At 33.8% G+C, this 14,119-nt stretch overlaps 1 protein-coding gene across 1 annotated transcript; it reads right to left on the reverse strand.

The window, feature by feature from the left end:
- Positions 1-8,154: 8,154 nt before the first annotated feature.
- Positions 8,155-9,657, reverse strand: LOC124837002 (protein RADIALIS-like 4). Its single transcript, XM_047312281.2, has 2 exons — positions 9,197-9,657; positions 8,155-8,337 (listed from the first exon to the last, which is right to left on the reverse strand). Exons 1-2 carry the CDS (start codon positions 9,475-9,477, stop codon positions 8,310-8,312), a joined length of 309 nt encoding a protein of 102 aa, XP_047168237.1. The 5' UTR covers positions 9,478-9,657; the 3' UTR covers positions 8,155-8,309.
- Positions 9,658-14,119: the final 4,462 nt, after the last annotated feature.

The raw sequence follows: 14,119 nt of genomic DNA on the forward strand, positions 1-14,119 counted from the left end.
ATTTATGTATAGTCTACCAGACATTATAAAATATTAACTTATAACAAGAACAATGCATATAGTAATCTCACTGAATTCTCAACAATACTGCAGAAGAGATATAGCTCAAATAAGGAAGAAAAAATTCTGAACATATATGTACATTAAAAATACATGGTTACACTTTGCTGTAGTATTTATTAGAATTTGGGATTAAACATCTCCATGTCATAAGTCACAAAATTTATCTTTTGTTGAGGTACACCTTCATTGGTATTTAATCCAAAAGACTTTCTTTTCTATCAAACTATTCTCAATATCATCAATTTCTGCCTACCAACATGAATGCAGAAATGGTCAGAGAAACTTGAAAATTTGGCACATAAGGTTTCTTTCATAATCAAATGCCTTCTTTGCCAATAAGTTACAAAGGAATTTCCTCATGGGAAGGACAAGAGAACCCAAAGTTGTGATGTAGTCTTGGCTTCATCAACAATAGCTAAAGGTTTTTTGATAAACAAACACCCCCAAGTTTACCAACCGAATCATGCTCTTATTGAAAACATTTCAATGACTTGTCATGTGTATCATTTTAAGTTCTCATAAAATGAACAAGCTGGTACTTTTACAAAAGTTTCTATGAAACTTTTTGAAAGCAGAGAACAGTTTGGTATGAACATTGTTCCCCAAGTACCAGTTCAGGATGATGTTTTCCTTGCTGACCACCACTGTGTAACTGTTCCACTAACTGAAACAAGTCTTTTGCAATGTTTTCTTGATTGATATTGAATGTTTGAACCATGATGATGATGTAATGGATGAGTGGAATCAAGGAGAGTGTAGACAGAGTTTCGAAGTAATGATAAGCTACTTTCAGAAGTAACCAAGGTTTAAATTACACATGATTAAGAACACTTAAAGAGAAAGTGTTCTGTGTAACTGCAATGTAAATGAATTATGATTATGATGCGTCTGCTACATAGTTTTCAAATGCATCCTGCCAAACAAGTGCTGAAGTTAAATATGCCATCATGATGCTGAATTTTGCTAATTTGATCATGTCACACATGAATCAGCAAATGATTCAAACTTTGCACAACTCAACATGACAAACTTTCGAAAGTTCATTCATGGCTAGGAGAATGAACTTGAATATGGAGGACATGTGTATTGAGTGTTGTTGAAAGATGTTGAACAAGATGGAAACACTTTTTTTCTGTCAAATAATTCTTAAACAAACATTGATTTGAGCATACCGTGTTTCTCCTGTCATCACTTTCTAAATGAGGTATTTGGTCAATTCCATGGAAGTTGCTAGATTATTATGTGTAAAATAATGAGTTTTGACTGAAAACTTAAGAATTAATGAAACAATATTAAAATTAACTTCAAAAATAGGATAAAATGAAAAATTAAACCACAAAAAAACTTATAAGAGTTTTAAAAATAAATCATTAGGATTTTTCTTTTAAATTTCATACAAAGTATTTTTGTTTACAAAATTAAGATCATGTTTGAAAATTTATTCTTCTTCCAAAGTCATTCATAAAAAATATAGCATTTAGGTCTAAAATATATTTTCTATATTTTTTTTTCTCACTTGATTTCCAATCTTTCCGTACTCAACTTTCTCTTTTGTAAATGTAAGGCTTAATTTTTACTGGTTAAATATTTTATGTTTATAGTTAAATTAAATGCATAACTTTTCATAGGTAGTTTAAGTGCAACACTATAGATATTTTTATATAATTCATCAACTAATACTAATTGTACTTCAATAACTAAAGTAGTTAAAAAAAAATTAAAACGATACCATTTCATTAATATATATATTTTTTTAAAATAATATCCTTAAATATAATAAATTAATTTAAATTGAAGAAAAGTATACCCACATTATAATTATAATAGTTTTCCTTTTATTTTGTCAAGTGTCTAATCCACGTGTCAGAATAACTTTAGAAAATAGTCAATCTTCTCCTGACTTGATATGTTTGATGTGCAATTTTATTTTTGGAAAAAAAAGGTATTAAACTGAGGCCCAAAGTGATGTGCACTGTGATGAAGCCCAATATTGGGCGGCCCATGGAAAGATTAAAGCCATCAGATGAATGGCTAATGTAGACGTGGCCAGCGCTTCTTCACAAGTCAGGAGAGAGAACGGAGAGCTTCCAGAGGGTTCCGTCTCAGAGAGTGGCGATCTCACGGTGGTCCGGCAGCCTTAGAGGCTTCAGATGGCAGTGGTGAAAGAGGAGAAAATGATCAGGACAAAGAGACAAGTAAGTATTTCTTGGTTCCCATTTCTTTCTGTGTATTAAAGTGTTATTGCTTTTCATTGATTGTAAAACAGAACACATACAAAACATAAAACAGAAAACAGAGCTCTATATATAGTGCTCTGATGAACAGAAAACAATAAAGACCTAAAACAGAAAACATTAAAACAAAGCCCCAAAATGAACTTCGGTTCATCTTGTATTTATGTATCTAATAACAGATTCTTAATAGCCTCCCCTCAAGCTGGATGATGGATATTCATCATTCCAAGCTTGGGAATAATGGATTTGAACCTAGTCCGGTGAGGAAATTTAGTAAATACATCTGCAAGTTGCCCTTCTGATCGAATGGGAAGCAAATGTAAGAGCTTGGCTTGTATTTTCTCACGAACAACGTGACAATCTAACTCTATGTGCTTGGTTCGCTCATGATAGCTTTGATTGTGAGCAATATGCCTTGCTGAGTTGTTATCACAATAGAGGACAGCAGTAGCTGTTGGCTCAATGTGTAAATCTTGAAGAAGATAGTGTAACCACTGCATCTCACACACGGTGGCTGCAAGAGCCCTGTATTCAGCCTCCGTGGAAGACCTTGACACCGTACTCTGTTTCTTTGACCTCCATGAGATAAGAGAGTTGCCTAAGAAAATGCAGTATCCAGTAGTAGACCTTCTTGTATTAGGACATGTGGCCCAATCTGAATCACTGAATCCCTTTATCTGAGGATTAGAATCAGCAGCAAAGAAAAGTCCTTCAGCTGGACTTGATTTGACATACCTAAGTACGTGTTGTAAGGCTTGATAGTGGTGCTTAGTTGGTTCCTGCATGAACTGACTTAAAAGATTGACAGTGAAGCATAAATCAGGCCTAGTGTTAGTAAGATAGAATAATTTTCCTATTAATTTCCTATAATCACTAGGGTTTTCCATATAATCCTCCTTTTTGTACATACTGCTAGTATTGCTCAAATAAGGTGTAGAACTAGGTTTACTCCCTAGCATTCCTGTTTCTTCTAGGATATCCAAGGCATATTTCCTTTGGCACAAGTGTATCCCTTTCTTCGATCTAGCCACTTCAAATCCAAGGAAATACTTGAGTTCTCCTAAATCTTTAATCTGAAATTGATTATCCAAAAGAGTTTTCATGAGATTGATTTCTTTCATTGAATTCCCTGTCAAGACAATGTCATCAACATATATAAGTAAGGCTGTGAAATCCGAAAGGTTTCTTTTAACAAATAGGGAATGGTCGGATTTAGATTGGGTATATCCTGTAGAAATAAGAAAAGATGAAAGCTTGTCAAACCACTGTCTGCTAGCTTGTTTCAGCCCATATAAGGATTTGGTTAGTTTACAGACCAGCCCTTTATTGTCAACATTTAATCCTGGAGGAAGATCCATATAAACATCTTCATTCAAATCTCCATGAAGGAAGGCATTGTCTACATCAAGTTGATGTAGGAACCAGCCTTTAGAGGCTGCAAGAGCCAACAAAAGTCTAACAGAGGTGAGTTTAGCAACTGGGGAAAAAGTATCCAAAAAATCTATTCCCTCTTGTTGAGTGTAGCCTTTGGCTACCAATCTGGCTTTATATCTCTCAATTGTGCCATCAGCCTTATGCTTCACCTTATAGACCCATCTGCATCCGATAGACCTCTTTCCTGGAGGAAGTTGGGTCAAATACCAGGTTTTATTCATCTGTAGAGCATGTATTTCTTTCCTCATAGCATCAACCCATTCAGGGCTGTTCTTAGCTTCTTCATAGGAATTGGGCTCTTTGTTCACAGTCACAGCAAGAGTGTATCTCAAATGCTTATCTGAAAGAGATTTATAGGACATAAAATTTTTAATGGGATAGGGAGTAATCAAACCATTTTTGGCACACAGTTGAGTGGATGGAGAGTGATCACTTTGCTGTATGTAATCTTTTAAGTATTCTGGAGTCCTTCTCATTCTGCTGGATTTCCTCTGTACATTCTCAAGTTCTTGGTCTATAGGATTGTCATTATCGGTGGCAGCTTCCTCTCTAGTAGATCTCTCATTCTCAGTAGAACTTTGTTCATGGCTGCAAGTAATGTCACCAAGAAAAAATAGGTCTCCTTTATCTTTATCATGATTACTGTTTCCTGCTTGTTTGTTTTTATATGGGAAAATATTTTCATAGAAGATAACATTCCTACTTATGAATATTTCTCTACTATTAATGTCAAGGACTATATATCCTTTTATCCCACTCTTGTATCCTAGAAAAATACCCTTTCTAGCTCTAGGATCAAGCTTACTTCTGTTACCTTCTAAGGTAGATGCAAAACATAGGCAACCAAAAATTTTTAAGTCAAGATAGGTGGGTGATTTACCCTGTAAAAGTTCGTAAGGGGTTCTGTCTTTAATGATAGGAGAGGGAAGTCTATTGATCAGATAAACAGCTTGGGATAGAGCATAGGACCAATATATGTGAGGGATATTAGATTGGAAGATCAAGCTGCGGGTTACATTCAATATATGTTGGTGTTTCCTCTCCACAACAGAATTTTGTTGTGGAGTCTCAACACAACTTCTTTGATGTTCAATTCCATACGAATTATAGACACTAGAGCAATTAAATTCAGGTCCATTATCGGTTCTTATCACCTTAACAGCCTTATTATGTTGTGTCTTAACCTTAGCAATAAAGCTCTGCAGCAGCTCTCTAGTTTGGCCCTTATTATGCATAAGAAAAATCCAAGTATGCCTACTGTAGTCATCAACAACAGTTAAAAAATATCTATGACCATGTACAGAGGGGGTAGATATGGGACCCCAAATGTCACAGTGAATCATGTCAAAACAGTCATCAGATAAAGAAGTGCTTTTAGGAAAGGGCAATTTGTGCTGTTTGGCAAAGTGACAGATATCACAAGCATCATTATCACTAGCAGTTTGAATATAAGGGAAAAATTTACACATCTTATCAAGAGTTTTATGTCCAGGATGACCAAGTCTAAAGTGCCAAATATTTACATTGTCATGTTCATACGAAAAAGCAAAACTAGGAGCTAAATTCCTTCCAAAAGATTGTAAATGGTAGAGTCCCTTGCACACACTAGCATACCCAATCATCTTCAATGTTGAGTTGTCCTGAATTTCACACATCTTAGAAGAGAAAGTTAGTGTACAGTTTATATCCCTAGTAAGACTTTGAACAGATATGAGATTAAAAGTGAATTCTGGTATATATAAAACATTAAAAATCACAAATTCTTTAGAGAAATGTATGGTTCCAGCATAGTGAGCAGTGACAGTAGAACTATTGGGTAGTTTTACTGATATAGGATTGATTTTATAGAAAGTTGTAAACTGGTTTTTATCATGGGTTACATGATCTGTTGCCCCTGTGTCTATGATCCAAGAAAATATACCTGGTGCATTTTCTGTGTTGTCTTTCTGGATTTGACTGATGCTGTGAGATGGGGTGTCAACTTTCTCCAGCATTTGCAGTATCTTTTGCATCTGTTCATGAGTGAAAGAATTTTGAGTGATATTTTGCTGACTTGTCTGCACTCCAGTAGATGTTGAACAGACATTAGCTGCCCCCCATTCACTCTGTCCAGTGTTGTTTTCACCACTGTTGTCATTCTTTTTGTACCAAGGTGGGTATCCATGCTTGGAATAACACTCATCAATGGTGTGGTTCATCTTATGACAGTAGGAACACTGTTTTCCGTAGTTGGGGTTTCTCCCTCTCCCTCTTCCTTGATTTCTGGGAGGATTTCCACGTCCATAATTCTTCCAACCTTGATTGTTCTTCCATTGATTTTGCTTTTCAGTGGTACTAGCAAGGACCTTGCTGTCATTCTGATTAGAATCATTTTTCCCTTGTCTTTCTTGCTGTATGATGAGGGAAAACACACGATTAATGTTGGGTAGAGGCTCCATAAGCAATATCTGGGTTTTAACAGTATCATAGCATTCATTTAGGCCCTTTAGGAAACATATGACATGCTCCATGTCCCTGTATTTCTGTGATGCTTTGGACAGATCACATTTGCATGGAATTTTGCAACTGCAAATGGGAATGGGTCTTAGAAATTCAAGTTCTTCCCACAAGATTTTCAAATCTGTAAAATACTGGGTCACACTCCTTTCACCTTGCTTGATGGAGTGAATTTCTTGGAGTAAATCTGAGAATTTGAAGTGATCTCCTTTAGAAAATCTTTCCTTCAATTCTTCCCACAATTCTTGTGCATTCTCTACGTATATCACACTCTCAGCTATTTGGGGTGATAGGGTTTTAATGATCCAAGACAGCACCATCATGTTGTTTCTTTCCCAAGAATCAAACAAACTGTCACTTCTTTCGGGTCTTGTGATGCCTCCATCTATGAATTTTAGTTTGTTCTTGGATAAGAGAGCCCTTCTCATGTTTCTACTCCAAGAAGTATAGTTGGTTTCATTCAAGACCTGAGATATGAGGGAGGTGCCTGGGTTCTCCCCTGGGTGTAAGTAGTAGGGGCTGACTGGGTTATTGGTCTGGTCCAGTTTTTCCATAGTTAGCAAGAAAATTTCAAAGAACCAAAGAAAGATCAAGAAAAAGAAGAAAATGCAGCGGAATCAGTGGCAGAACAGGTCCAAGACCTGCTCTGGTACCATATTAAACTGAGGCCCAAAGTGATGTGCACTGTGATGAAGCCCAATATTGGGCGGCCCATGGAAAGATTAAAGCCATCAGATGAATGGCTAATGTAGACGTGGCCAGCGCTTCTTCACAAGTCAGGAGAGAGAACGGAGAGCTTCCAGAGGGTTCCGTCTCAGAGAGTGGCGATCTCACGGTGGTCCGGCAGCCTTAGAGGCTTCAGATGGCAGTGGTGAAAGAGGAGAAAATGATCAGGACAAAGAGACAAGTAAGTATTTCTTGGTTCCCATTTCTTTCTGTGTATTAAAGTGTTATTGCTTTTCATTGATTGTAAAACAGAACACATACAAAACATAAAACAGAAAACAGAGCTCTATATATAGTGCTCTGATGAACAGAAAACAATAAAGACCTAAAACAGAAAACATTAAAACAAAGCCCCAAAATGAACTTCGGTTCATCTTGTATTTATGTATCTAATAACAGATTCTTAATAAAAGGATTACCTATATTTATAAATAGTAATTTTTTTTAATCCCATAAGCAAATTTCTATCAAAAACCCAAATCCCAATTTCTAACAAGATTTGAAATATTGTAAAAGAAATTGCAAGTTGCAATTGTTGTTTTAAAAATTGATTTGGTATCTTTAAGTCTTAAAAAAAATAAATTACTAACATGAACGGACAGAAAGTTACCCAAATTAATTAAAAATGAGTGAAAATTAAGACAATATTACTTAGACCCATTTTTTTCTTATTTGATGTGAATAGTAGAAAAAACCTTAAACTAAACAGAAAACATATTTAAAGATTTTAACGTATACAACTTGTTTTGTCAATTATTATTATTATTATTATTATATTTATCTTGTAAAATATGCAATTTTAACTAATGGAAATTGAATAATTTGTTTGAAAAATAGGACAAAAAAAGCTCAAATCCAAGTTGAAGTCATCTAAATCTTGGACTACACAGATGTTTCACATGATGATTAGGTAATGTTGCACTCAGTTTGATTTATACGAGGGAATATTAATGGGCTCGGTACTGTTGTACTAAGCTGCAAAATCAAGTTACTTTTCACTTTTCTCTTTTTACCTTCTTTCTGATAAACTTTACAAACTCAAACAGTTTGTTTATTTATTTTTATTCTTCTGATCAGTTATGAATTATATAATCTCAATGTGATTATAATAAAAAAACAACATTTGTTAATCCTTTTTAAAGGGTGTACGAGAATATCCTGATTGAGATTCTGGTATGGTTTTCTGAAACAGGACAATTCATTGAAAATTGAAACAATCTAAATTGCAATGGTAGAAAAGAGAACACAGAAGAACAAAGTAGAAAGACATAGAAAGAAAGATATTTCTGCAAATTTAAGGAACACCACATAAATGCTGCGAAGAGCCGAGGATACCACGAACATCATCTTTTTCCATCAATTCAGCTTAAGATACTTCAGAAGCCTGAGACAATAAAATAGTTAAAATAAAATTAAACTTGTGCATCCTAGAAAATATCGAAATGACACGGAAAACACGACAAAAATTACTGCAGAATGCAAGAGAAGACTTATGGCATTACTCTCTCAATTTGCTGTCACAAAATGACCACGTTGTGTATTTGAGAAAGACTAATCACTGTTTTTGTTCTGTTCAAGTGTTCAAGTATTTGGAAGCTATTGCAATGTGGCATAATATTCTCCAATCAAGGAAGGTAAGATTATTGCCACGGAATCTTTAGCTATCACTTTTCGCAAACACTTAAATCTCGAGACAGTCAAATTTTTTTGTGCACAGTAAATTCGGTTCACAAGAATTCTGCTATCTGGCTTCCATCACTGCAAGGCTTCTACCACAGATTCAAATAATATTTTGACATAAAAAAGCTACGGTGAAAGCAGTTATACCTAATTTCATTAGTTAGGTAGCTAGATAATTGAGTTTAGAAATTTGAGCCTGAAAACTTAGAGTGTATAACAAGTAATTATTCTGTTCAATGGCACAAGAAAACGGAAAAGAAATGTTTGTGATTTCTTCTTTGTTTTCTTGCATTAGAGTGACCCAATTGCAGAACAATGCCGCAGAAATCATCATCGGCTGCTACTTTTTATTCTGGCTAGTGATTGTGAAGTATCAAATGGTTTTGCAACCATTTCTGTGATGCTGTTGGAGTAGTCAACCCAAGAGGGACAAACAATGGAACATGCATGAGAAGGATTAAAACTAAGAAGGCTAATGTGAGAAAAGTTGTTAGATAATGACATGCAAATGATTGAGCAGACGAAAAAGATTGAAAAGAGAGATTTGGAATTGGATGCATTACTTGTCTTCATCATCAACATTGGTGGTGGTGGTGGTTGCGGTGGACCTGTATTTGGGGAGAGGAACACGGCCAGACTCTATGTGTCTGAGATCCTCCAAGAGAATCTCATAGTGTTTCTTAACTTCATCAGGGGATTTGTCACCAACTGCTGCAGCCACATTCTGCCAGCGATCAGGGGTATCCTTGTCATATTTTGCAAGTGCTTTTTCAAACAGCTTGTTCTGCTTTGGAGTCCAGGAGGAATCAGAAGGCTTTTGCTTGCTGAGAGAGCTTGAAGCCATGAGTGAAAAACTTGATGGAAAAGAGAGAGAAAAGATGAACGATGAAAGAAAAAAGAACAACAAGTTTGTGTGAGAATATGCAGCTGGTGCTGTGCTTATATATTGGTGAAGCTAGTGGGTTATAGCTGATTAGGGAATCTGAGTAAGCAAAAGTTACAAAGTCTCGTGACCCGTTCGCATTGGAACCACGAAATGATGCAGTACAAGAAGATTTTATTGGCCATAGCTCACATTCAGTGAAGGGAATCAGTTTAAAAAGAATATGGTTCCAAAAAGAAGACTTGATTTAGCTTATGGTACCATTTTGTGAACCTTATTAATGCATAGGAATTTTCCCAACACAGCTTTTGTACTTTCTGTATCCTATACAACCATTAATGAACTTGTTATAATCAAAATCAAAGCCTAACTAAACTTATAGGTAACAGATAATCTTGCTCTGTTTAAAGCTTAATGTTGATTAATTAAAGTATCTGAATAAAATACAATAAAACTTTCTTTATTAGTTCCGGTTTGAATTTGAGTTTCATCTCACTTTCATTTCAGTCCAAGGTCACTGTTACCTCTTTATTTGTATGTATTTGAAAGTGCAGTGTTTTTGTATTCAACACCTTTCTAATAGCGCACTGAATAATTAAGCAACATAGGATTGAGAAAACCAACATAACATTTAATAAATATGATGAAAAATTGTTAATAACAAACCCTTTTAAAATTTAATAGGATTCTGATTAGTTTCACGACTCTTTCTACTTTCTGTCCAATGGAGATAATAACACCAGAAAATTTGAGATTATATAATTCAAAATTCAACGTACTAGATAAAAATGAAAAAGTTAAGTAATATATAAAAACAAATGAATCTAAACCTTAAGTTGGGATAAAAATAATGTCAATGTTTTATATCGACTGAGTTTAAATTGTGTTGAGTCTCTTTGTGATTCCCTTTTTATAAAGATCTATATTAGATTATGTACATTAGTAAGCGTATTGCAAATATTTTCCGTAAGAAATAACATATTTTAAATATAAGAGGATCTCGATATTTTAATAATCTTTTTAATAATTTTTTTATCATGAATTACGTGTTATTATTTTATTAGTTCGTCACGAATTATGTTATCACATATTGTTGTAAAAAAATTGTTAAAATTTTTTTTCATTCTAATATGTCAATTTACTAGTTGAACTGCCATGTTTAATTTGACTTTCCCTTTAACTTGCATTTGATAGAAAATTACTACGACAAAACATTGCTATGTTTTATAACAGTTCCAAGTTTCCAAATTTAGGTTAGGTGGGTTGAATATTTGAAAATTTGTTAGAATTTGAGACTTATTTGATGAGATTCTTGTTATCATTTATTGTTTTTTAATCAAAATAAATTATGAGTATAAGAAAATGTGTCATTTAGTCATTTTTTTTATCAACATACCATCTATTGAGTAAATGTAAGTACTTGCAGTAAGTCTAAAGAAGTAATTCTCTTTGGGATTATCTATGTTAAGTTTGTTGCTTCAGTCTTGTTCTCATCAGATTGATTCCGTATTTATTCTGATAATCTCCTCCGTTTTAACACTTTAACAAAACACTTTCTGTCATCTAGTACTAGTATTATAAAATTGACAGAAGAACAACGTTTGAAACATAAAATGTTGATTGGTTAAACTTGATGGAAAATTTTAACTTTCCTACTTTGAACATAGTGCACACAAAGATAACGAAAAATAAAAATCGAGTAATAATAGAATGACACACGTTCACATTCATTTTATATACTAACAAAAAAATAAAATAATCATATAAAAAAATGAACTTTTGGTTTTTCAAAAAAAATAAATAAAAGATAAGAAATTACAAAGTAAAAAAATTACGCGCATCAAAGTATAATTTTCCAAGAAATCTTGTAACTGCAAATGACCACCTTTATCTCGATCATAAATATAAATCCCAAATATGAGTAAAATGGATTTTAACTGAAGTGATCTATGTTTTGATAAGAATATTACTGCAAAACTGACTGTATATTTTTCAATTCAAGAAAAACTACCCTTTATCACTTTCTAATCAAACCGAAGCTTTGAATCTAAAACAATTTGACCTTTACAAAACAGTTACTTTTCCTAAACAAAATCAATTCTCATCGTTCGTCCAAGAAAACCAAAAATGATATGTACGGCTTAGCAGTGGAATGATGTTACCTTCGGTACGAAATTTGAAAAGATAATCTTTTTGCTTTGAAGTCACACTGAGATCAAACACCATCAAAAATTATAGAAACGAGATCTTTTATGTAACATTTAGAAGATCATATTATAAGAAGAGATTTTCACACTTATATATTATACATCACATATCTGAAATTTACACCCACTTGTATATTAATTATATACGATAAGATTACAAGCATTTATATGGTTTATGAATCTCCACATGTTAACAGTAAAGTAATAGTTTTTCACCCTTCCAAATGCATGACATGATGTAAGACAAGGTGGCAGAAATAGTTAAATTTGAAAGTTGGCAATGATGCAATCAGTGTGCATGAAGAAAGTTTATTGGATGAAGAGGGTGATTTCTTGATGGGGTTTTGGGTATTCCATCCAAGTTAGACTCAAAAATTTGGAGTTAGAGATAAGTATTCACAGGTATCTAAAAAAGCAGTGGTCATCACTTATCACTGACGTAATCTGTAAGACTGAGAAGAATCTGGCAAGAAGGGGAAAGAGTTAAAATTTCCGTGTCTCAGCAAAAATTATTTTATTGCATTGAGTTCGTGAGATAATCAGAGTTGGGTTTTCCCAACCTTTGCTCAGAGCAACATTCCAAAAGGTTGTAAGGCTACCTGAAACCCGTACTACGATAACACCATACCACATTGTTTTTTTCTGCATGTTTTGGTAGGATTTAAATAGGTTCTACTGTTTTCATATATCTTTTTTCTTGTTGGGTTTGAAGGATCGTGTGTCGTCTGATTGGTGGAACAGTGAAGTACCGTTTTCTTACTCCATAACCAGGATAAGCTCGTACATCTCTACCCTCTTCCACTTTGGTTTTCTTTATAAACTAAGCCCAATTCTGCAAAATGCATAACGTACGTGTTAATCGATGGAGTAATGCAGTAACGTGAAAGGATATTATTCTTTTGTATCTCATGATATCATAGAGGATTAAAGATACTTTAAATATATTTTTTTTAAATTTTCAAAATATTATTTAAAAACAGAAGAACTATGAAAAAATGTTTAATTTCTAATTCAGAAAGTATCTCAACCGATTCGAATTGGAAGATTTTAAATCATTTATGCAGGTATACGAGGGACTTAAAATCTACTTGTTTATTTTTTTTGATTGTTTACACAACATTAGTATTAATTAGGACACCAGAAAAAGAATTTTACACTCAATTGACAATTTTTTTTAAATGTAGTTGAAACTATTTTATCCTTAAAGTAAAAGTTGTTAAATTGTAGTTATAGGTTTCAAAATACTTTTTCTATTAAACAAGACTATGTAGTCATGTATACCTTTTCTTAATAAGAAAACAATTCATTTTAACTTTACTTGTATGAAAAAAATGAATTGAATTGGGCATGCTAGCCCATCTTTTTTAAATCAAGAAAAAAAAATGATTCTTTGAAATATCAACTTAGAAAGTTATGTATGTGTTGTTCAAAATCTTTTTTACTTAGCAAACTCTTCATTATATAATACTTATTCTCTAAGTCTTTTTTTTTTCTACTAAGTAGAGGGTGCCTAAACAAGATTCTCTAATGCTTAAAGTTAGTATTTTGTCAAAGATTCTAGTCAAATTTAGTTAATGTCAAAAATGAAGTCAAAGTATGATTAAAATAATATTTTTAAGTATATTTCGTTGACCATGAATCTCCATCTGAATGAGCCACAATTATGGGCTAATTGGCCCAAAAGTTCAATGACCAACTTACTTGTGGGCACCTCCACGTGTTTTTGGCTAAGTTATCCAACATGGGAGTGTCTCCAACAGGCATCAAGAGGTACCAGTATGCGATACTTGACTCAGTGAGCAACTCAGTAGTCGACCTATCAATTATATCAACCTCGTATTGTACACCACTATACTCGTAGGGTTATGGCCAAAGATAACAATGACATGATATCGTTTACCGAACATCTAACATCAGGTAACCTATAACTAGTATAATTGATAGGTCGACTACCAAGTACTCTATGAAAGATGGATCACCTACCTAAATGGGCAAGTTCAACTATCATTAGAGGTATCGAATATCGGGTACCGAGTATTATGCTTCCCACGCCAAAGCTTGTGTTTATTATTTGACAACCAAGTTGTTCACTAAGTTAGGGTACCCCTACCAGTACCTCGTTGTGTCTATTGAAAACACTCTCGTGTGGGATAACTTAGCCAAAAACATGTGGCGTTACTCACAAGTAAGTTGGTCATTGGACCTCTAGGCTAATGAGTCCATAATTGTGGTCCATTCAAATAGGGACCCATGATCAACAAAATATACTTACGAAAATTATTTTATTCATACTTTGACTTCATTTTTAACATTAATATGAATTTGACTATCTCTGACTAGATATTAACTTCAGCATTGAAAAAACTTCTGCAAACAACCTCCATTAAACAGAGGAA

The sequence above is a fragment of the Vigna umbellata genome, chromosome 3 (genome assembly GCF_029865625.1).
Source record: "Vigna umbellata cultivar VRB3 chromosome 3, Vumbellata_1.0, whole genome shotgun sequence".
Taxonomy (NCBI): Eukaryota; Viridiplantae; Streptophyta; class Magnoliopsida; order Fabales; family Fabaceae; genus Vigna; species Vigna umbellata.

Bases quoted from the DNA above. Each gene is read 5' to 3' on its own strand.
- LOC124837002 (XM_047312281.2), bottom strand. From the start codon at position 9,477: ATGGCTTCAAGCTCTCTCAGCAAGCAAAAGCCTTCTGATTCCTCCTGG. The intron at 8,338-9,196 runs GTAATGCATCCA...TTATTGTCTCAG, and splicing joins AATGTTGATGATGAAGACAA to GCTTCTGAAGTATCTTAAGC.